Source organism: Pseudonaja textilis, chromosome 7 (assembly GCF_049901715.1).
Source record: "Pseudonaja textilis isolate UNSWEBS1 chromosome 7, rPseTex1.2, whole genome shotgun sequence".
Lineage (NCBI taxonomy): Eukaryota > Metazoa > Chordata > Lepidosauria > Squamata > Elapidae > Pseudonaja > Pseudonaja textilis.
The window spans coordinates 11,122,932-11,147,528 of record NC_141996.1 but is presented as its reverse complement, the minus strand read 5'-3'; the positions used below and the strand labels follow the sequence as shown (position 1 = coordinate 11,147,528).

The 24,597-nt window shown below is 42.5% G+C and overlaps 1 protein-coding gene across 6 annotated transcripts in view; it reads left to right on the top strand.

The window, feature by feature from the left end:
- The window catches only part of SLC36A4 (solute carrier family 36 member 4), a 49,537-nt gene extending 25,416 nt beyond the window's left edge, over positions 1-24,121 (top strand). For all 6 annotated transcript variants that reach the window (XM_026706829.2, XM_087937034.1, XM_087937037.1 and 3 more), the window contains 5 exons: positions 4,026-4,253; positions 7,318-7,416; positions 12,143-12,312; positions 13,397-13,566; positions 18,287-24,121. In XM_026706829.2, the coding sequence (XP_026562614.2) occupies positions 4,026-4,253; positions 7,318-7,416; positions 12,143-12,312; positions 13,397-13,566; positions 18,287-18,594 (975 nt within the window). In that variant the 3' untranslated portion in view covers positions 18,595-24,121. The remainder of the gene's footprint in view (positions 1-4,025; positions 4,254-7,317; positions 7,417-12,142; positions 12,313-13,396; positions 13,567-18,286) is intronic.
- Positions 24,122-24,597: the final 476 nt, after the last annotated feature.

Genomic DNA, 24,597 nt, shown 5'->3' with positions numbered 1-24,597 from the left:
AAATAAAACAGTAATCTGGCTAGATTAGCATACTCCATGGGCTTGGTTTTCACATTAAACTATGCTATGTTCTTATTTTAATTGTATTGGAAGATTCATTCAACCTTGTCTTGATTTTCTTTCCTGGTGGCTTCCAATCTCTATAGTTTGCCTGATCACGGATAGATGGTCCATTTTGTGATTAATGCCTCTGCTTTGATTCTTTTACTCTTCTTATCTTGAGTCCTATTTTAACATGCTAGTTAAATATATATATAAGCATCTGGGTATGTAGGAAGACAAACAGCTATAGCACCATTCCTTGGTTGCAATAAAACCTCTGATCTAAGAGATCTATGCATGCTGCAGGATAACATTTAAATATGATAATTTGCATCCCTTCAAGTAACGAATGTAACGAATTTGCATCCCTTCAAGTAACGAATGCAATCTGGAAATGCTGTCCTCTGTTAATTAAAACAACACTACAGTAAGGGATAAAGTCTCCTTTGTGGATTTTTGAAGACGTGGGACAGAGAGAGTATTGATGCTTTTGAATTTTGATGTTGGAGAAGACTCCTGAGAGAACCGTGGATATAGTCAGGAAAATCAAACTGAATCAACCCAGAGGCACAAGTGACTAGGCTCAAATTCTGAGAAAACCCAACAATCTGGACAAGGCTGTATGATCCTGGGGAAGATAGAAGGAAAGAGAAGAATCGCAGTAAGTTTCAGATGAGGGATAGATGGGGAGCTCATCAAATTTGCAGATGACACCAAGCTAGCAGGAATAGCCAACGCTCCAGAAGATAGGCTTAAGATACAGGAAGATCTTGACAGACTTGAACATTGGGCACTATCTAACAAAATGAAATTTAATGGTGAAAAAAGTAAGGTTCTACATTTAGGCAAGAAAAACAAAATGCACAGGTACAGGATAGGTGGCATCTGACTCAATAGTGGTGACTGTGAGAGGGATCTTGGAGTCCTAGTGGACAATCACTTAAATAGGAGTCAGCATTGTGTTGCAGCTGCCAAAAAAGCCAACTCAGTTCTAGGCTGCATAAACAGAGGGATAGAATCAAGATTACATGAAGCGTTAATACCACTTTATAATGCCTTGGTAATATAATGCCACACGTGGAATACTGCATCCAGTTTTGGTCGCCACGATGTAAACAAGATGTTGAGACTCTAGAAAGAGTGCAGAGAAGAGCAACAAAGAAGATTAGGGGACCGGAGGCTAAAACATAAAAGAACGGTTGCTGTAACTGGATATGTTTAGTCTGATTAAAAGAAGGAATAGGGGTGACATGATAGCAGTGCTTCAATATCTCGGGGGCTGCCACAAAGAAGAGGGAGTCAAGCTGGCCCGAGCACTCTGCCAGCGAAAACAGAAAATGAAGCTCAAAAATAGACCCTCCCTCCCTCTCATTATAATCTTCCTTCCTTCCTTCCTTCCTTCCTTCCTTCCTTCCTTCCTTCCTTCCTTCCTTCCTTCCTTCCTTCCTTCCTTCCTCCCTCCTCCCTCCTTCCTTCCATCCTCCCTCCCTCCCCTTCCTTCCTCCTTCCTTCCTTTTTCCTTCCTTCCTTCCTTCCCTCCCTCCCTCCCTCCCTCCTGCCTTCCTTCCATCCTCCCTCCCTCCCTCCTTCCTTCCTTCCTTCCTTCCTTCCTTCCTTCCTTCCTTCCTTCCTTCCTTCCTTCCTTCCTTCCTTCCTTCCTTCCTTCCTTCCTTCCTTCCTTCCTTCCTTTTCCTTCCTTCCTTCCTTCCTTCCTTCCTTCCTTCCTTCCTTCCTTCCTTCCTTCCTTCCTTCCTTCCTTCCTTCCTTCCTTCCCTCCCTCCCTCCCCTTCATTCTCCTTTCTTCTTCATTTCCCCTTTCCTTATTTTTCCTTCCTTGTTCCCATCCCATCTTTCCTTCTTTGTCTTTCCTCTTTCCCTTTCTCCTTTCCTCTGCCCCCACCCCAACCCCCAGCTCTATTTTTGCTGGCTAGTCCTTCACTGTTTCCAGGGCGGCCCCATGGGCCAGATCTAAGCACCCCATGGGCTGGATCCAGCCCATGGACCTTGAGTTTGACACCCCTAATCTATGTTCTCTCTCTCCAGTATAATTTCAATGGCTTTTATTGACAATTTTTTTAAAAATTGTTCTCCTAACATGGAACCACAGAATAGAGTTTCATCCATAGCCTTTTATATTGGTATCCAGAAGGCACCCCTTCTCCAGCAGCCTTTTTATACATCTAAGCTTTTGTCTCCTTTCTGACTATTTTCCAGTTTTTCATCCGTAATGTTTGTTTGTTTTTTGCTTATTTACTTACTATTGACTAAATGTATACACCACCTGACTCTCGGTGATTCTGGGCAATTTGCAAATGGTTAAAAAGCATTAAAATATCTTTGAAAAATCAGTAGGTTGGGGCCTGTTCAAATCATGGGGAAAACTTCAAACCTGGCAGAAACCGTTTTTCCCTCCCAATTACTGTTTTTCTTTTCGTGAGTTACTGGCCTGTCATAATGAGAGATTTATTTTTCTAATATTAAAAAAATCTACTTGGTGAAAAAGTAGATAGCCATAGCAACTGTAGGTCCTTTAGGTTTTTTTAAAAAAAACCCTTTTGTCTTTTTATTTTGGTCGTTTAACTTTTACCATACAAGTGGTGCTCCTACCTGGTCCGATGCATTAATCTTTGTTAATACATGCTTCTGATAAAAGTGGCAATATAAATTTTCTAAATAAATAAAATAAAATAATAAAATAAAATAATAAAATAAAATAATAAAATAATAAAATAATAAAATAAAATAAAATAATAAAATAATAAAATAAAATAATAAAATACGGCTCTCCTTGCTGGTATGTTGACTTTTACCCTGATTTTCTGTTTCGGTCTAATAATGCAAAATCCTGGCTAATAATGTTTACTATTCCATTGTAATGACAAACAGCGGGACCCGCGAAGAGCGTCGATAGCATACAGTGCCTACCAAATGATACCAGATGTTTAGGCAATAAAATATTTCCCACGCTCAAATAGTTGTTCAGATTACCTCAGGTAATTATTAGGGAGACCCTGTGGAGCAACCCTATTATCCCTGGGGTTTAATAGAGAATAGATTGAATGGTCTAAAATGTTTTTTTTTCTTTTTCTTTTTCTTTTTGAGGGGTGATTAACATTGGACAAAACTGCAGGAGACTTTGAATTGGATGTCTTATTCCTAGCAATCATCTCTCTTCTTGTAGGCTAGTTAGTACCGTAGTATCCTTTTTTTTTCTAGATTGGCGGGAGCTCTTAAAGGAAATTGCAATTCGAAGCCAACCCCCCTTCCTTTTTTAAAAAAAATGAAATGTAAGACAGTTTAAACAGGGGTGTCAAACTCGCGTCATGACGGTGGTGTCACGTGACGTATCGGGACTTTCCCCCCCTTCGCTAAACTGGGCCGGGGGGGGAGCACGTTATACATTCGGCTCTGCTGGCCGCAACAAGATGTCTCCCGCCAAGAAGAATGTAGGAAAATGGAGACTAGCTCTTTCCTTCTTGAGGTGCATTAGGAATAAGGAAAATGAAAACAGGATACGGGTAGTCCTTGACTTACAACCATTTGTTTAGTGGCCATTCAAAGCTACAGCGGCATTGGAGGGAAAAAAAAAAGTGAGTTATGATTGTCCCAAAGGTGCTTTTTTCCGAGAGGCAAGTGGACTCTCTGGTTTTTGTTTGGAGACATTTCGCTTCTCATCCAAGAAGCTTCTTCAGCTCTTGCAACCTCACTTCCTCTGTGGTCAAGTCACATGACCATGACTTGCAATTTTACCTCAACCTTTTCTGTTCATCAGTTCTATTCATTCTTCTTGCTGCAAGCCAGTTGCGAAGCACACCAGTGGCGAGACAAGGATAAATGTAAACATGGCTGCAAACCTTTTTTTTTTTACACCATCATCACTCCATATGGTTGTTAAGCGAGTCAGTCATACAAGGAGGACTTCCTGTAATGCTTGCAATGCTAAAGGTGCTAATCTCTCTCTCTTTTTGCTTAATTTACGGCAGGTTTGTGAAGGATACTCTCAAACGAAATCATATGCCACAAATACTACGGGAACCACCAGCCCCTCAGACAGAAGGACCATGGATTTGAGGCTATACATGCTATGTTTCCTTCCAGTTGTAATCCTCATGGTTTTCATTCGAGATCTTAGACCTCTCTCTGTGTTCTCATTCCTGGCAAATTTAGCCATGGCTGTCAGCTTGATCATTATTTATCATTATGTTATAGAGGTGAGTAGCAATAGCCCTTGGACTTATATACCGCTTCATAGTGCTTACAACCTTGTCTAAGCGGTTTACAGAGTCAGCCTATGCCCCCAACAGTCTGGATCCCCATTTTACTGTCTTTGGCAGTGGTGGGATTCAAATGTTTTTACTTCTAATCCTATGGGTGTGACTTGGAGGGCGTGGCAGGGGAAGGATACTCCAAAATCCCATTCCCTCCCCACCCCACTAACCTGCTTTCCAGCTCCATTCTCCTGTGCAGGGCAACCAAAGAAGACCCAGCCGATCAGCTGGGACTCAGGAGACAGAGAATAGATGGGGGTGGGGCCAGTCAGAGGTGATATTTGCCAGTTCTCTGAACTACTCAAAATTTCCACTACCGGTTCTCCAGAAGTGGTCAGAACCTGCTGAACCAGAAGTCTTCTGAAGACCTCTGGTCTTCAGAAGGATGGAGTCAACCTTGAGCCGGTCAGGATCGAACTCCAGACTGATTTGTTTGTCAGTGTCACATTTGGTTGCGTTCTTCCCTGATCCTTTATACTGTAGATTTGATCCTGTGTTTCTATGCCTTCCCGCAAGCGCTAAGGGTGGTTGAAACCAACTCACTGGAGAAGAAAGCAAGGAGAAACAACTCCCGTACAGGTAGTCCTTGACCTACGACCGCAGTTGAGCCCAAAATTTAAATTGCTAAGTGAGGCCTCTGTTAAGTGAATTACGCTTGTTCAGTGGATCACTGCGGGTGTTAAATTAGTACTTACTTTACTTTATTGTCATTGCACCTTGTACAACGAAATCAAACACCATCTTCAGTGCACATCATGACCATGAGCATGAAAATAAATACAAACACAAATCCTTCACCCTCCACAAATTAAACCAAAACCCCCCGACACCGCACCAATACTGCACTTTACAGCAGAATTCGAAAGAGCTACTGCCCTGGGATAGAAGCTATTTTTCAGCCTATTTGTCCTTGTTTTTATTATTCTGTACTGTCTGCTAGATGGTAATAATAATAACCCCGTTGTTAAGTGAATCCTGGCTTCCCCATGGTCTCTGCTGGTCAGGAAGTCGCAAAAGGAGATCACATGACCCCAGGACACTGCAACGGTCACAAACGCGAGTCAGTTCCCAAGCGTTTGAATTTTGATCATATGACTAGGGGGATGTTACAATGGTTGTGAGTGTGAAAAGCGGTCATAAGTCACTTTGATTGGTGCTGTTGCAACTTCGAACACCACTAAAGGAACAGTTGTAAGTCAAAGACTACCTGTAGGGAATTTTTTTTTTAAGGAAACTGATTTGAGCCTTTCTGATTTAGCAGCTGCATCAGCAGAATTTTTTTCCCCAAAGAAAACAACTTGACTCTGATCTTGAAATCATGAGGAATTGAACTAGACTTGAGGCCTTAGGATCTTATCTCACCCTACCTACTGATGATTGAGTAGAAACGCAGAGGTGGTGTTCAGAAGGTTCTGACCAGTTCTGGAGAACCGGTAGTGGAAATTTTGAGTAGTTTGGAGAACTGGCCAATACCACCTCTGACTGGCCCCGCTCCCATCTATTCTCTGCCTCCCATTGAGTCCCAGCTGATCGGCTGGGTCTGTGATGACCCAGGGTGGGATACAAAAGCAACAAAGTCACAAAAATAGGTGAAGTCCCTTTAATTCCTTCAACTTGGCCTCCAAGGTCCAATTATCATTGACTGAAGAAAAAACTCCCCCACCACGAACAGTTGCGAAAAGGAAGAAATTCCATTCAAACTCAAAATACATATAAATTATAAATAAAAAACAGCAACACAAACCACACTGAAGCAATTAATGAGACAAGGCAGGGTAAGGGCTTGGAGACTTCCACAGATATTGAAATACACACACTGGGAAGGATGCCAGACCTCAGATAAGAACTGTCAGACTAGAATTATTTCACGCTTTGCTTCCAGCATGTGGCCATGCGCAGTTTGTCCTTTTAAACAGTCCTCCCAACTGCAGCCCATGAAGGGGATCAGGCCCTTTCCTCCCTCGTAGACCACGCCATTCACGTTTCTCCCTTATCCGCTCCTCCCTGTGTGCCCTAGGATGAAGAGGGGATGGCCTGGGTCTTCCTCTGAATGCCCAGTCGGCCTGCGCCCTTCTCCAGTTTCCTCCACAACCTCCTGAACCACCTCCCTCTCGGCTGTTCCTCCCATCCCTCGGAGTCAGATTCTAACAGGGGCATGACAAGGTCTTCTTTGGTTGCCCTGCCCAGGAGAATGGAGCTGGAAAGCAGGTTAGCGGGGTGGGAAGAGAATGGAGATTTTACAGTAACCTTCCCCTGCCATGCCCACCAAGACACTCCCATGAAGACATGCTACACCCACCAAGAAATCGGTAGTAAAAAATTTCTAATCCCACCATTGGTAGAATGCCACTTTGCTTTTGACAATTGTAAAAAAATGAGATATGCGACTAATATCATCAATCAATCAATCAATCAATCAGAATAGAGCTGGAAGGGACCTTGGAGGTCTTCTAGTCCAACCCCCTGCCCAAGCAGGAGACTATATCACTTCAGACAAGTGACTGTCCAGTCTCTTCTTAAAAAGCCTCCAGTGGTGAAGCACCCACAAATTCTGAAGGCAAACCATACCACTGGTTAATTGTCCCGCACTGTCTGGAAATTTATAATCATCTCCTTTGAACAACCCCATAATCCCTTGTGGGGGTGGAGTTTGGGCAACTGATCAGAGCTGAGGGTTTACTGGCCGGATGCCCTTCCTGTTACCAATGCGGAGTTATCTTTAGCAGATATATTCTCAACATGAATATATCTGTCTCTACCTAGGATCGAACTCACAGCCTCCCGATTGTGAGGCGAGAGCTCCACCTCTAGGCCATTGCAACCACTCATCTCGAAGTTCACTCATCGTGAATGAAGAATATCCTTCATTGGGTATGATTTTGGTCATGTCAGTGGGCATTAGGTGGCCTACCTTTGCTTCTTTGGAAAAGAAAAAAAACCTGCTGCTCCTGAAACTGTAGTAAAATTCGGTGTAGCTACAGATCCACTCTTTGATTGCTCTCCCCAGGGTTTATCTGAACCTCGAAAATTGAACCTGGTGGCTGATTGGAGTAGATATCCCCTTTTCTTCGGCACAGCTATTTTTGCATTTGAAGGAATAGGAGTGGTGAGTATTTATGTTGGAATTAAAGAATCTGCCGGAGTCCTCTCAAATTCAAACACGTTTTTCTCTTCCCTTTATTGCTCTACTCTGCAATAAAAATGCATTCTATAAATAGAATAGAATAGAATAGAATAGAATAGAATAGAATAGAATAGAATAGAATAGAATAGAATTCTTTATTGGCCAAGTGTGGTTGGACACACAAGGAATTTGTCTTGGTGCAAATACTCTCATACATAAAAGAAAAGATACATTCGTCAAGAATCATAAGGTACTTAATGAGAGTCATAGGGTACAATAAGCAATCATATCATACTAGGAAACAGTCAATATAAATTGTAAGGATACAAGCGACAAAGTTACAGTCATACAGTCACAAGTGGGAGGGGATGGGTGTTAAGGAATGATAGGAAGATTAACAGTAATAGTGCAGACTATAAACATGCGATTCTCAGTTTTAGGGCTATCGTGAGGAAAGCGATTGGGCCGTTATGTCTCTCTGTTGTGCCTGAAGGGCAGAGAAACGTTGAGCTGGGTGTGTTGTGCACAAAGATTGTTTTGTGTGTGAGAGAAAGAGAACAGAAGAAGGGGTATTAGTGTCCCTACTTGCTGTCTCAAGGGATGTCCATGAGAAATGGTTGAAAAAATGTTTGAGATGGTAGCTGCCACAATAAGATCAAAGTTTTGCTTTTTTCGATATGTATCTTGAGAACGAGTGGATAGAAATCTCTGCAGCTTGCAGCCAAGAGTCAGCCTGCTTGCAGATCTCCCTTTCCAAAGACTAGCAAAATCATCACGAGCTGTCTTAAGTAGTAGATGATGATCCAATCATTGCAAAAATTGCTGCTATTTATATGTAGGACTTTCATGGTTAGCTTGATTGCGTTTATTTTTAATTTCATTACTGTAAATTGCTAAAGTTGTTTGAGCTCGGCAACAGTAAATATTTGCGGAAGCAAATTGATGAAATAATGAGAAGTTTCGCCCACTTGTGTTTTTGCGTATAAATCACAGACAACATTTTTTTTTCTTTAGTTCAGGACATAACAGCCTGGCTTATGCAACAGTGACTACAAATTTTGCTGTGGGAACTTGTGGAAGGGCAAGTCAGATAGGTAATCTTTGACTTGGTCTGTCTGTGGAGACTCATCCAGATCATCTTTGTCCCAAAGGTTCTATTTTTCAAGAGGCAATTGGATTTTCTGGTTTTTCTTTGAAGACGTTTTGCTTTTCCTCCAGGAAGCTTCTTCAGCTCTGACTGGATGGTGGGGAATAGAAGGTTTTATACTCCTTGCAGACAGCTGGTCACTTGCATTCTTTAGGGGACTTGTTGAGGTCACCTGGAGGTTTATCTATGTCCTGAGGGTCACCTGAGCTTTCTTGGAACTATTGAAAGGACTGTTGTAGACTGAAGATAGACAGTCCTACAACACAGTCCTTTCAACAGTTCCAAGAAGGGTCTACACCCATTTGTACTACTCTAGTGACTCTGACAACACAGATAAACCTCCAGGTGGCTTTCCAGTATGAACTTTCCAGTATGAAGAACCATTTCCCTTTTCTGCTTTGGCAGTGACCACAGCATAGAAAGCGGGGAAGTTTATTTATATAGGACTAGCCGATAACCTGGTGTTGCCCGGGTATTTATATATCCCAATCCTGTATTAGATAGGAAAATCCTGTAGTCGGGGCTCACGCTGTTGTACTGTCTCTCACGCAGCATCGCAAGTCTTGTATTCCTCTCCTTGAGAGTTTCTTGTCTGTGCTGGTGTTTCATTTTTTGACTGGACTTGGCCAATCAGCTGACGTTTCCTTGGTGGGCTGAGAAGGAGCCCCCTTGTGGAGTACTGTGAAGCCATTACCATGGCAAGTGCACTGTGCTGTACAGTAGAAGCCATTTTAAGGCACACACAACCCTGAGGGGGTGTTATGGGTGTCTTATCCCCACAGTATTTGTTTCCAGAGGGTAAGTCATCTGTGTACCAGGTTTGGTTGAAATTGCTCGAGGCATTCCAGAGTTATGCTGGTATCTATCAATCTATCTATAGCATTCAGCTTTGTTCGGGTATTTTCCCACGTCATTGTAGTCTGTCTGTCTGTCTGTCTGTCTGTCTGTCTTTCTGTCTATCTATCTATCTGTCTGTCTTTCTATCTGTCTATCTATCTATCTATCTATCTATCTATCTATCTATCTATCTATCTATCTATCGAAAGAGAAAGATAAATAGATAGATAGATATAGATACACACACACACACACATTTTTATATATATAGAAAAAGAAGATTGATTGATAATCCAGCAAGCGCTTTCCCTGCATCTCCCTCGAGATTCTTCTCAAATCCCACCAAACCTGGCTTTTTCTTCAGAACGCCTTTAGACTTAGCAAGTACCGAGTCTGCGGGCAATGATGGAACCGTGGTTTTTATTCACGGAGGCTTTTGCCTTCACCACAAATTCATTGGCAATTGAAGACCTGATGCTTGCGTGAGATTATCCTCGGCATTTGAAGTGGTTCGGAATTGTTGAACTGATGCAATTACATGCGGGATTTGGCTGAAACAGTGCAATTTCACACAGCAGCTCTCCAAAAATTAATATAATTTAATACGTTTGGTTCTTGAAGCGTTTGTTTATTTGGTAGGTTTTCCTCCTAGGGTTTGGACTCTGTTTAGAGGAAGTGCTAACCTCAATTTAAAATCTGCCGTCATGAAACTGTCTTAGTTTTGGCACAGCAGTTTTGGTCAGCCTTTTTAGGCAGTGGTTAACACTGGCATCTTTTCAGTATCATTATACTGTAGATCAGGGGTGTCAAACTCAAGACCTGCGGGCTGGATACGGTCTATGAGGTGCTTAGATCTGGCCCACGGGGTCAGCCTTGAAATATCAAAGGACTGGCCTGCGGTGCAAATGCCAGCTGAAAACAGGCTGCAGGAGTCCTTTTGCAGACCATTTTCAGCCTCCGTGGGCTCCTGCAGCAATCTGCTGTCCAGAAATGGGCCGTAAGGGGCCCCGCGAGGCATCTATCCTGTCCCGTCCCCCCACCCCGACGTCCCATGGAGGAGAACTACAATGCTGAGCCCTCGAAGAAATCCAGTTTGACACCTCTGCTGTAGATAGTCCTTGACTTACGACCACAACAGCACGGATTTTCTGTTGTCAAGCAAAACAGAGTTTTACCCCATTTTACAATCTTTTTTTTTTTGCCATAGTTGTTTAAGCGAATCACTGCAGTTGTTAAGTGAATCGTGCAATCTTTAAGCAAATCTGACTCCTCCCCATTGATTTTGCTTGTTGAAAGCTGTTGGTCTTCTTTTTCACGATCTCTTTGGCTGTGGGGGAGCAATCCATGGTTTAATCAGTTGCAATTAATCTATAGGTCCACGCCTTCAACATAGCACTGACTGTATCCCAGGGGTTCCCCAACTCCCGATCCACAGCATGCCAGAAACTGGGGTGTGCAAACACGCAAAGCCCCATCCGTGGGATGCAGGCAGCATGCAAAACCGTGCCTGCTCCGGTCCGCGGAAAAACCTCGATCCATGGAATTGGTCCCTGGTGCCCAAAAGGTTGTGAGCCACTTCTAGTCAATTGACTCTGATGTCTTGGATACTTTGTAAATAAAAGTAAAAGGTAAAGGTTTTCCTGTCCAAACTCCTTGGTCTGGTGCTCATCTCCATTTCTTGTTGAGGGAGCCAGCGTTGTCAGAAGATGCTTCCATGGTCATTTGGGCAGCGTGGCTATATGATAAAGGCACACAGAAGGCTGTTACCTTCCCACCGAAGTGGTGCCTATTAATCTACTCATATTTGCATGCTTGCAAACTGCTAGATGGGCAGGAGCTGAGGCAAGGAACGGGAGCTCACCCCATCACATGGTGGGTTTCAAACCTGGGCTATCAGCTTTCCAACCGACCAGCTCTGCATCTTTAACCACTGAGCCATCATGCCCCTCTACTTTGGAAGTCGTTTACTGTTCTGACCCATGTCCTTTTCCAACAAATCAAACACAATCCAAAAGGAACAGAAACCTTGTAATGCTTTTGCAAAATAATTAGCTGTGATAAGCACAAGTCTTGCCAAACTGTGCAAGACTTGCCAAAAGATAACAGACAGGAAATAATTTGCAATAAGAAGAATCTTCAAATACAAACTCAGGATACTGGAATGTCCACGAGGCTGGAGTTTCAAAACACCTTTGCCTTTGGCAAAGTATGTTCATTTCACAACTGGCTTTTATCTTCTTGAAGGAGGGGCCATTACCTTGAAGGCTTACTCCCGAGTTGCCAATGCTGTTGTAGCTGCTCTTTTCTCCGAGCAATCCTGCGCGCACGCGTACTTGGCACAGGCTCCTCGGGAACCTCCTCATCACTGCTGCCAGCCCCCACTATCCCTGAAGGCAGAAGTCCACTCCCTAATGGTCCTGGCCCCTCATCTGAGCCCTTCCTCTCTTCAGCTGGCCGCACCTGCTGCTGGCTAACTACAACACTTACATAATTCTCATACACTCCGGTTGTATTATGGCTGCAATTTTTCCAAAGCCTGCAGCTGCGAAATGGGGAAAAAATGTTGATTTTAATCATCCGGGAAACTTTCAGGAAGAAACTATTCAGACATGAAATTCTCCTTTGAGCATTTCAATAGGGAGGCAGGTGGCATATAAATTTAATCAATCAATAAATTAAAATCTCTTATCGTCGTCTTGCATATCCGTGTCCTCTCTTTTTCAGGTGCTCCCCATCCAGAATAGGATGAAAGAAGTTGACCGCTTCCCATTGGCGCTCAATGTTGGCATGGGAATTGTGATGGCCTTGTATATTTCATTAGCCACCCTGGGATACATACGCTTCGGAGACAAAGTCAAAGCCAGCATTACTCTCAACCTGCCACAAGATCGATGGTCAGTTGAAGCATGTTCAGATTGGATTGATTGATTTTATTTTTATTGTATTTGTTTGTCAAACATGTACAATCTAGCAAGTATAGGTATGAACATAAACAATGACTCTATCTGTCAGAAGTTCACGAAGAGCGACCACGTGACCCCGGGACGGTGCAATTGTCATAAATACGAGCCAGTTGCTAAGCATCTGAATTTTTGGTCACTTGACCATGGGGATGCTGCAATGCTTCGAATAGTCACTAAACAAATGGTTGTAAGTTGAGTCCTACATAAGCCTTGCTTAGTTGCTCTTTAGGACTTTTACCCATTTGTCTTGGTTAAAACCTCAGTCACACTAAATTATCTGGGTTTGTCCCTAGAAGCCCGATTCACTTAACAACTGTGTCACTTACTTAACAGTTGCAGTGATTCCCCTTAATAACAGTGGCACAAAAAGTTGTAAAAGTGAGGCAAAACTCACTTAACCAATTTCTCACTTTCCAACCTAAATGTTGGGCTCAGTTGTGGTTATAAGTCGAGGACTATCTGCACATCCCTATGGTGAATTGAAGGAGCAACTTATTTGACAGTTCACCAAATAGCAATTTTAAAATTGTTATTTTAAAACTACGACGTTATCGGGCACTGCACACCAGAACAACAAGACACAAGGACTGTTTTTTTCCTGAATGCCATCACTCCGCTAAACAACTAATTCCCACAACACTGTCAACTTATTTATTAAGACTATATTATTAATATTCCTCTCATCCTTCCTAATACCTATTTCTTCCCACTTATGACTATAACCAGGTTGCTTGTATCTTTACAATTTATAGTGTTTTATTTATTCCCTAGTATGATTTGATTGCTTATTAGTAACTTATGACTCACTAAGTGTTGTATCTTATGATTCTTGATGAATGTATTTTTTTAATGTACACTGAGAGCTTATGCACCAAAGACAAATTCCTTTTGTGTCCAATTACACTTGGCGAATAAAGGATTCTATTCTGTTCTGTTCCGTTCTATTCTATTCGCAACTGTTCCTCTTCTTCGTAGCAGACTGTCTTTGTGATTCATAGGTTTTGTTCAATTACAGGGTGTACCAAATGGTCAAGATCCTTTATTCCTTTGGGATTTTTGTGACCTATTCGATTCAGTTCTACGTTCCTGCGGAGATCCTCATTCCTATTGTAGCAAGCAGAGTGCAGCAGAAGCTGAAGCTCATCTCTGAGTTGGTTGTGCGAATTCTTCTGGTCTGCTCAACCTGTAAGTACAAAGAGTTAATATGGGTTTTTTTTTTCCGGGTGTGATGAGCAAAAAGAAAAAAAAAATCTTATTAAATTTAGAGCTCACGTCTTCTCCCTTTCTCCGTATGTGTGAATACATCTAACAAACCAGACATGTGAACTTGGTTTTCTTGAGGAAGATTCATTGTCCCCAAGGTGCTATTTTTCAAGAGGCAATTAGACTTTCTGGTTCTTCTTTGAAGACATTTCTCATTCTTTCTCTGACTGGATGGTGGGGAATGGAAGAATTTATACTTCTTGTGGACAGCTGGTCATTTGCATTCTTTTAAGGAGTTGTTGAGGCCACTTGGAGGTTTATCTGTGTCCTCAGGGTCACTCTTCCATCAAAAAGCAAGCAAACAAACAAAAACCCCTAGATCTGAGGTATGAGCACTGTCATGTGTTGGATGATTTGGATTCAAAAAAGGCTTAGGAAATGCTGTTTTAGAAGTTTGATCCTCAAACCAGATCATTTATTACTTTGTTGTTTGTATCTTATGATTTTATGATTGTATCTTATGAATTATGATTTATCTCTTTGTTGTTTGTACGTACACTGAGTGTTTATAGACTGGAGACAAATTCCTTGTGTGTTCAATCACCCTTGGCCAATAAAGAATTCTGTTCTATGCTATGCTATCCTATCCTATCCTATCCTATCCTGTCCTGTCCTGTCCTGTCCCATCCCGTCCCGTCCCGTCCCGTTCCACTCCACTCCACTCCACTCCACTCCACTCCACTCCACTCCATCCACATCCACATCCTTGCCAAGCAGTTAAGTGTGTTTACAACTTCTGAAACCACCTCAAGGTGTCCCAGAGTCAGACAGTCTAGGAATTCTATCAATAAGCAACATTTTCCAACATGCACTTATATGAGCATACATTCACATGTCCCTTTCCCTTACTTTCATTTTAACATTCTGAAGCATACACAGTTATTTAAAAATAGGACAGCCATGTAAATGGTTGTTTAAGCTGATGGGTGTTTAAGAAATTGATGTTTTGCAGATCAAAAAAAATTTTTTTGGGGGGGGGCAATGCAAGTAGCAATAGTAATAGCACTTAGACTTATATACTGCTTCATAGTGCTTTACAGCCCTCTCTAAGCGGTTTACAGAGTCAGCCTATTGCCCCCAACAATCTGGGTCCTCATTTTACCCATCTCAGAAGGATGGAAGGCTGAGTCAACCTTCAGCCTGGTAGGATTTGAACTGCCAAATTGCAGGCAGCCAACAGTCAGCAGAAGTGGCTTGCAGTACTGCACTCTAACCACTGCGCCACCGAGGCTTTTTTTAATATTTGAGAATTAGCTTTCATTCTCTAACCTGAGGGGGTGAGGTTTATTTTTAAAGGTGAAACCAGTATAAACAAATTGTATTGCACAAGATCACCTAAGGAAAGAGGAAACTGAAATAGTTTGCTTCTCTTGCAACTGTGTGACTTGTGCGGAGTTACCAAGGTTGTGAAAGTCATTCAATATTGCTTTTCTCTTGGCAAAATTTTTAATGCTAAATTTATTTTTGGCATTCTTTCATTTCCAGTTAGCAAATTGCACAGTCGATGCTGCTAGGGGAAAAAGATATTCAAACCCTATTTAATAGGATTATGCAGTATCTACAGTATATGTATGTACTAATTAAAGGGACAAAGGAGCCTTTTCCAGAGAACGGATAGCCAATAATAATTTGATTTACTAAAAATTGGAATAAGAAGAATAGATGGTGGGGTGGGGGAGTCATTTCTGGAATTCTTGGAAAAGCACCATAGGTGTTAGTCACTCAACTGTTCTCCAAGTGGTAGTTCTGCAATAAAGGCCATCCTTGGTTTGGAGCATCCCAAACCCATGAAATTAAATGTTTTTTTATGTTATGATCCATCACCTTTCTAAAGATGGAACTTTGTGCGCAGTGAAAATCCTAAGGGGACCATAGAAAAATTCACACTCAAATGAAGCTATCCAACTTCGATTTGCATGTAATCCAAATGTTGTGATGTAATTGAAGAGCGTGCATTTGGAATGTGCAGTGAAAAATTCATATAGTTCTCACACTGGTAAGCATGCCTGCTTTTGCACAAAAGAGCATTCTTTGTGAGATCACAGTCAACTAACGTGGCAGATGATCTTGAATGACCTGGATTCTTGAGTTATACGGATTACAGTTACATTAGGAAGATTTAGGAACTACATTACATTCGTTACTCATACCTCTTTTATGCTCCCAAAGCTTTATTACGCTTTCCCCCCATTCTAATGGCTTCTTTTGCTGCATAGTTCTATTTCGTAGTTCTGTGTCAGGTTGTCTAAGGTTAGAAATTCTGGATGAGTTATTCATTCTGACGCAGATGGAACTATGTAACTCTGAATGTAAATTGTTTTTATTTGTGGTCAATGTGAAATAATATGTATATAAGAAATATACTCGATTTGCATTCAACCTATTGTTGCCTTGTAATATGTGACTTCCTAGTTTATAATATCCCCCTCTGTTAGATTTGACTTAAACTATATTAACTTTTTCATCCCTCCGTAAAAGGTTTCTGATTTAGGAATAGATTGGTTAGAATTTACCCCATGTGCTATTATAAGCTTCTGGAATGGAAGCAAAATCCATTTTGGTAAATCAACCTTGCTAACTTATGTCCCTTCATGAAGTAAAGGAAGATCATAGATGATTCATACCTTTGTGCAGTTATTTAGTCTCTTTAGATCAACCACACAGAACCCTACCCAAGTCACAAATTCCACGTTCACACTAGATCTAGCCTAAAGTTACAATTTGTAGTTTGTGGTTCAGTATACTTTGGTTTATTAGATTGATAGATAAAGGTAAAGATCTCCCTTGTCCAGTCATGTCCAACTTGAGAGGGTGGGGATTATTTCCCTTTCTTAGATGAGGGAGCCAGCACTGTCTGAAGACACTTCTGTGGTCATGTAACCAGCATGGCTATACGCCGAGGTGCACGGAATGCTGTTATATTCCCACCAAAGTGGTACCTATTTATCTACTCGTGTTTGCATGCTTTCGAACTGCTAGGTGGGTAGGAGCTAGGGCAAGCAATGGGAGCTCAGCCCATCACATGGCACTCAGGTCTCGAACCTCGGCTGTCAGATTTCTAGCTGACAAACTCAGCTTCCTAGCCACTGAGCCATCAAGCTCCCATTAAATTTATATTCAGTCCTTTTTGGGTGGGTCAGCTCACATGAGGCTCTATCTTCCTTGTTCTCCCTGGAACAGCAACCCTGTGAATTTGGTTGGACAGCCCAGAGTCACCCAGGAAACCCAGCCTTTGTCTTAAGTGTGGTTTTATAAACTGGGATATCCTGTTCTAGCTCTAATAATGTTTTGTTGAGCGTAGCCTATTATGGGCTTTCCACAGAAGCTTTGTGCATAGTTACTAATGCTGCAGATCACAATCCACATTCAAAAGGGGTGAAGCTGCGAAAGGAAGGTGCAATAGTAGTACTCTTGTTGTGGATATTGCTAGGACACAATCTGTTATGTGACTACAGCAAACCATTTGTTAAATTGGGTTTAGTGATTAACCTGTTAACAAGGACTCCTAGTGGACGATCACTTAAATAGGAGCCAGCAGTGTGCTGCAGCTGCCAAAAAAGCCAGTAACAGTACGAGCTTGCATTAACAGAGGTATGGAATCAGGATCCCACAAAGTGTTAATACCACTCTATAATACCTTGGTAAAACCTCACACTTGGAATGTTGCATCTAGTTTTGGTCATTACAATATAAAAAAAGATGTTGAGACTTGTGGTGGGATTCAAAATTTTTTACTACCGGTTCTGTGGCTTAGTGGGCATGGCATGGTGGACGTTGCTTGATGGACGTGTCAGGGGAAAGATACTGCAAAATCCCCATTCCCTCCCCACCCAACTAACCTGCTCTCCAGTTCTGTTCTTCTGTGCAGGGCAACAAAAGAAGAGACCCAACCGATCAGCTGGGTTTCGGGAGGCAGATGGGGGGGTGGGGCCGGTCAGAGGTGGTTTTGGCCGGTTCTTCAAACTACTCAAAATTTCTGCTACCGGTTCTCCAGAACGGGTCAGAACCTGCTGAAGACCACCTCTGGTTGAGACTCTAGAACAGGGCTTTCACACTCCCGGTCCACAGGCCGGATCGTCATGCACTGGCCACAGCCATGCCTGGTTTAACAAAGGTGGGGGAAGGTTCCGATACATCACTTGATACTGCCATGACGATGTGAGATTGATACCCCTGCTTTAGAAAGAGTGCAGAGAAAAGCAACAATTCTTAGGGGACTGGAGGCTAAAATTTGTGAAGAACAGTTGCAGGAATTGAGTATGTCTAGTTCAATGAAAAGGACTAGGGGTGACATGATAGCAGGGTTCCAATAATTGAGGGTTTGTCCCAGAGAAGGAGATGTTGTCAATCTATTCCCCAAAGCCACCCGAAGGCAGGATGAGAAGCAATGAATGGGTACTAATCCAGAAGAGAAGCAACCTCCCTGCGTGCCCCAGGATGAAGAGGGGGTGAGCCTGGGTCTTCCTCTGAATTCCCTCTCCCTTGTTCTACCTCTCCCCTGCTCTGCCCAGCCGACTTTGCCCTTCCCCAGTCTCTTCCACAGCCAGCCAAGCCACATTCACACTCCCTGTCGGCTGTTTGGCTTCCTCCTCCCAGTCAGATTCCAACAGGGGCATGACAGATTCTCTCTCTTTTTTTCCAGGTGCTATAGCGATATCCATCCCCCGCCTGGACATTGTGATCTCGCTGGTCGGCGCCGTGAGCAGCAGCACGTTGGCTTTGATCCTGCCTCCGTTGATTGAAATCCTCACCTTTTACAAAGAGAAGCTAAGCGGATGGATGATCTTCAAGGATCTTTCCATAGCCTCCCTTGGCGTGATCGGTTTCATAGCTGGCACTTACGTGAGTGTGAAGGAGATTATCTGCCCCACAACGTTGCTTTTTGAGAATGCCACAGTTGGTTCCTCAACCTGCTTCAACACTTCCCACTTGGCCAGGGGAGCCAATTAATCTCAGAAGATTGTGGGCCTCTTGCATTTCGTAACAGACGCGTGTTTGCAAACCAAAGAGATTCCAGATGGACAGGTTTTGAAAGAGAAAATGGTTGGAGGAGGGATTTTTTTTTTTCCTTCCCCCTCCACCGAAATCTGCTCCTGTGGAGGATACAACTTATTCAAGGTTTTTTCCTCCCTTCCGTTCAAGCATCATGGACTGCTACGTATTTCTCTGCAAACGGGACCAGAAATCAAAGAACCCTTCTTGATATCATGTTTGGACATCTCACATTGAGAGAATAATCCCTGCCAACTTCTTTATTTAAAGTTAAGTCAGCCTTTTGAGAGCCTCTTCGCGTCACTTCAGAGATTAAGATTTATGCAAAAACGTGGATATCGTCTCTCTCTCTCTGTGTATTGTGTAAATCCTCTTTTATGTTTTCAATTTTATGTATCTACTTGAAACACAAGTAGAAATGCTTTCTGGTGGATCTGCTGCCCAAGTGGCCAAGGACTTAAGCCTGTACCATCACTGCAGTTTTTTCCACTGTGAGATTAGACCTCAAGTCCCTTAATTAACAGCCACCAGGGTTTATCTTGGAAGAGCAAGATAAAATCACGATATTAGTGTCTATGGAGATTCTCAGCTATCCAGGTCATGGTTTTCCCAAAGGTGGATTTTCAGGTGGACTTTCTGTTTTTTCTTAGAAGACGTTTCACTTCTCATCTAAGAAGCTTCTTCAGCTCTGATTGGATGGTGAGGAATGGAAGGATTTATAGTCCTTGCAGACAGCTGGTTATTTGCATTCTTTTAGAGAGTCGTTGAGGCCACTTGGAAGTATATTTGTGTTCTCAAAGTCACCTGAGTGGTGCAAATCGGTGTGGAGCTTTCTTGGAACTAATGAGAGAACGGTTTTGTAGACGGAAGATAGACAGTCCTTTCTGTCCTACAACACAGTCCTTTCAACAGTTCCAATAGAGCTCCACCCCCATTTGCACTACTTAAGTGACCCTGAGGACACAGATAAACCTCCAAGTGCTTCAATGACCCTCTAAAATGATGCAAATGACCAGCTGTCTGCAAGGACTACAAATCCTTCCATTCCCCACTATCCTGGTCAGAGCTGAAGAAGCTTCTTGGAGGAGAAGCGAAACATCTTCAAAGACAAACAAGAAAGTCCAGTTGTCTCTTGGAAAAGCACCTTTGGATCATCCTATTAGTAATTTCTCTTAAGGTCTGCAAAGAAATACATCTTCAGACGTAGGTCTTGATCATGCAAATCCTTTACATAATGTGAAGGAACAACAAATGATGCAATTTTGGAGACGCCGTACCTTGCTTGGGTCTTGGTAACAGAGTCGAGCCAAAACAGTGGGTTATCACAGACAGCTGTCCCCAGCACGCGTAAGAGTAATATTACAGTTTCACAGAAAGCTGTATTTTTCTATTTATTTCTAACTACATAGAGCACTTCTATATTTGTATGTTAGCACTGTTTGGTTGCAAATGAGATTTCTCTGCAGAATTTCATATTCTATGGAAACCATGCGTCCGTATCCTTTATGCTTTAATCTGTATTTTTTTTCTCCCCAAAGGAAAAAAAGTTTTGATAATATGGGGATGCCTTAAAACTTGCGACTCAATCACGTTCAAACCAGTTGGACTTAATAATAGCCACAATTTGAACTTAGACATTTCTAAACTTGGCAAAATCTGGTCTTCATCCAACAGTTTGAATCCACTAAAATCCATTGGACCTCACATATTAAGGGGTTCGTGTCTTTGGGGTGACCTATTCTTCCTAAATCTTCCTCACTCAATTTTCTAGGGACCCGAATAAGAAGAAAGAGAATATATCTTCTGTTTTGCTTGCTTTGGGCCGTAATAGTATACCCTGAAATTGTCACGGGCTGTTATTTTCAGGTTCTCTTTGTTGCCATGAAATTTCACAATCCAAAGCATTCAGAGGGGCAGATCTACCCAATCTTATGATATGATGGATTCCAGAAAATAGGAAATTTTCCTTGGCATGTTGTATTTATTTGCATTTTTGGAGTCTGTTTCAGTGGTAGTATTCATCCGGTTTGCACCGGTTTGGGCGGATGGGTAGCAAGGATTTGGCATGGGTCGCCAAACTGATACTAACTTCTGGCTGGCCATGCCCCTGACCGGTCGACAGTTGCTCACTTGCCCCACCCGCCCGATGCTCGCCCCGCCCAGTCACTCCTGAAGGTATTTCTTTTCCCCCCCTCTCCCGACAATCAGCTGTTCTTATGAACAGCTGTGCTGGGATTCCCTTCACTTACTGACTGCTTCACCCAGGAGGCTTCCCTGAGGCCCAGGAAGACAGAAAATGGAAGCGGGGGCACACACACCCCCACACTCCTTTCTGAGCCCCAGGGAAGCCTTCTGGGAGCCAAAACGCCCCCCCAAGAGGCTTCCCTGAGGCACAGAAGGCCCAAAAAATGGGAAGGGAGGAATGTGCTGCAAAAAAAGAGCCACGCCCATCCAGTCACGTGGCCACGCCCACCAAGCCACGTCCACAAAACCGGTAGTAATTTCTTTTTTTTAATTCCACCGCTGGTCTGTATTACTGTATTACAGACCTTTTGTGTTTTCGTTCATCTCTATACAGGTAGTCCTTGACTTACCCCAATTCCTTTCCTGACCATTCGAAGTTACGACGGCACTGAAAAAAGTGACTTATGATTCATTTTTCAAATGGGATCCCCATTGTCACATGATTTACGTTTGGACATTTGATAACTGGTTTCATATTTATGACGGTTGCAGTGTCCTAGGTCACGTGATCACCGTTTGCGACTTTCTGGCAAGCAAAGTCAACAGATTCACGTAACATTTGCGTTACTAACTTAACAAGTGCAGGGATTCACTTAACACACAGGGCAAGAAAAGTTGCAAAATGGGGCACAACTCACTTAAACAAATTTGTCACTTAGCAACATACATTTCAGGGCTCAATTGTGGTCGTAAGTCAAGGCTACCTGTATTCATACGTTATACAACATTAACATGCAAGATACATCATACAACGTCACCTTTTCCTGCCTGGGATTTATATTCCTTCCTATTTTGAATCCTTCTTGAACCTCTTTTCTCTGTTGCATTCCGCCTTTGAAAAAAACCTAGCCAGAGGCAGGGAGAAGGAGAGGAAGAAAGGGAATGCTAAGCAACACAACTCTTTGTTCTAACAGTTGTGGAAAGCATTGTTGCCATGTTGGCTTTGATTTTGATTGTTGAATGTGTGCATTCAAAGCCTCTAGTTTTTCTGCATTGCACAGAACAGCGGGAGCTGTGTTCACTCTGCAGTTTTAATAGTTTTAACAGACTCTGCAGTCCTTAAACTAAAAAGCATAACTTTCAACATACATTTTCTTGATCTGTCATCTTCCTGATTAGCCTGTGAATTTGAGGTTACTTTTTACTGGGCATCATGATTTTGGAGCATACAAATTTCCCTGCACAAAATGAGTTCAAAATGTTATAACAGTGTTGCTTATATAGCTGGGAGTGTGACCAGCGGCCAATTTTTTCAAGCCTGGCTGCTTTAGTCCTTTAAAAATAATGGAAGAGGATGAGCTCCAATTTTCAAGCCAGACCTGCTGGATATCTCTTGACACCCTCTAAATTGGGATTTCTCAACTTTTTGACAGCTTGAAGAAGTGTGGACTTCAATTCCCAGAATTCCCCAGTCGGTTAGAGCCGGCTAGGGAATTCTGGGAGTTGAAGTCCACTTATTTTCAAGCTATCCAGGTTGAGAAACCCTGTTCTGACTGTACATTTCAGGTTTGCTGCAAATAAATAGTTGGTGGGTGTAGAGCCATATTCTAAACTCCAATATCTGACCAAGTGGGCGTATCTTCAAATTTAAAGTACTGCTACAATTAGCATCTGCATCGGCTCTCGGCGTAAACAGTTGTAAAGGAATAATTTAACCTATTCGTCTTCACTGCAGAGAATGCCAATTCTGCTTTTTTGGGTTTGGCCAGTGTTCTGGGTGCATTTACAAGGTTCAAAATTGCGAAATGCATCCAGAAGGTCTATGTTTTGTCCCTTGAACTGTGCTTGGAATGTTTGCCAATATGCCGAAGGATGACAATTGGTGACACTAATTTGTAGTCCATCCAAATGACAAAGTTGACTGAATACTATATATATTTGTAAAGTCTAGAACCATGACTGCGAACCTATGTTACTCATGCCACAGGTGGCACGCAGAGCCATTTGTACGGGCATGCGAGCCCCAGCCAAACTTGCCTGCACTGCGCATGCTAATTTTCAGCCCGTTTGAGGCCTTTTTCGGCCTCCCAGAGGCTCGAGGGAAGCCTCTGCAGCCTTTGGAGGCCGAAAAACAGGTCCGTTTTGTCACTTCCGTTATTTCTGGAAATATCAGAAGTGACGAAATGGGGTTTGCGCATGCATGCTCAGGGGCATGGGCGGGGAGCACGCATTGTCTTCTGGATGGTGGCACGTGAGTGCGTGTGTGCGAGTACATGCCCAATTTTTGGCACAGGAGTCCAAAAAGGTCCACCACTGGTCTAGGATTTACCTTTTGTGAGACAAATGGGAGGACTGTTTCCCCCAAAGTGGACACAGATTTTACACGTCATTGCCATTGGGGAGGGCATTGAAATCCTGTCCTCTGAAGAACATGTAACTTCCCTCAACCTTACTATCATGTTCAGCTACTCTTAACTGGCCTGCCTAGCAACCATCCATATTTGTTGCTATGCTTCCCCTGCGTACAAAGGCATATCTCCTTCCCCAATTGCTGTAATTGATGGGACTTGAAGCATTATAAAACCAGGTGTCCCCCATGTAGATTCCTTTTCCTCCTCCAGTCTTTTCCTACCATGTAGGAGCTTGTGACTTCAAAGTGGCTGATCCAGCACATTGTACCAATAGAATGCCTTCGCCTCTGTAGCACTTACTCAAGGAGTTGGAATAGAGTCGTGACACTACGTATTTTTGTGTCTATTATGTAAAAAGTAATAATAATAATAATAATAACAAGGAAGAAAATTCCCTAGGACAAAAGCATACCTCTCAGGATCTGAATCAGAACAGATGCGCTGTAGGAAACCAAGTTCCAAAGAGTGCTTGCCAAAGGTCTTAAAAAAGAATTTAAAAAGCACAATAATAAACACAACGGTTTGGAAGATAGAGAGAGCAATAAGATGGGAAGGCTCTGATGAAGACCAGCTGGAGAAAACGAAAGACTGCAGAGTTTAAAACAATGCCCGTTTAAAGAGGCAATCGACAGCGAATCGAAGGAAAGGAATTCCCGTGGATGTTTTTTAAGTTTACGGAGCAAAAGTATTATGTTTGTGTTCATTACATGAATTTATGGTGGGCAGCTTTAATGCAAGGCATACATGAGCTGCATTAAAGAGTGTGCCACTTACTCATTACTAGCTTTCCATAGGCACAGGCTCGTATAAAAATAAAATCCACTGTGTTCGTTCCCATGCGTTCAGTTTCCTATGGAGTTTTTAACTTAATAAAAAACATTGCAATCTAATTACTCCGCATTTTTCTTCCAACGTTCAACAACACATTTTAATGGCTTTTCAGACCTGGTGGGGTGTGCAGTGGGCAGGTGTGATGGGGAGATATAGGCAGCTAGATTTATAAGCTGGTCTAAACTTCACTGTTTGTGCATGTATCTTTTTATCCTCTTCTCATCTACCTCTTGGGAAATAATTCCCGCTGCCACAAATTAATCACAGCAGCATATTTTCTGCCGTGAAAGTAGCGTGTGGCTTGCAGAGGAAAAAAAAAATAGCAAGCTTTGTGCTTTTCTCCAAGTGTGGTTTTTTTTTTTCCTCCTAAAACTATACAGAACCGAGTGCTGGATGGTGTTCTGACCCAGGCTTCGTCAAACTTAATAAAACACAAACTGAATTTAAAAGTAAAACCTTTTTTAATGCGACGCTAGCAGAGGTGGTATTCAGCAGGTTCTGACCAGTTCTGGAGAACCGGTAGCGGAAATTTTGA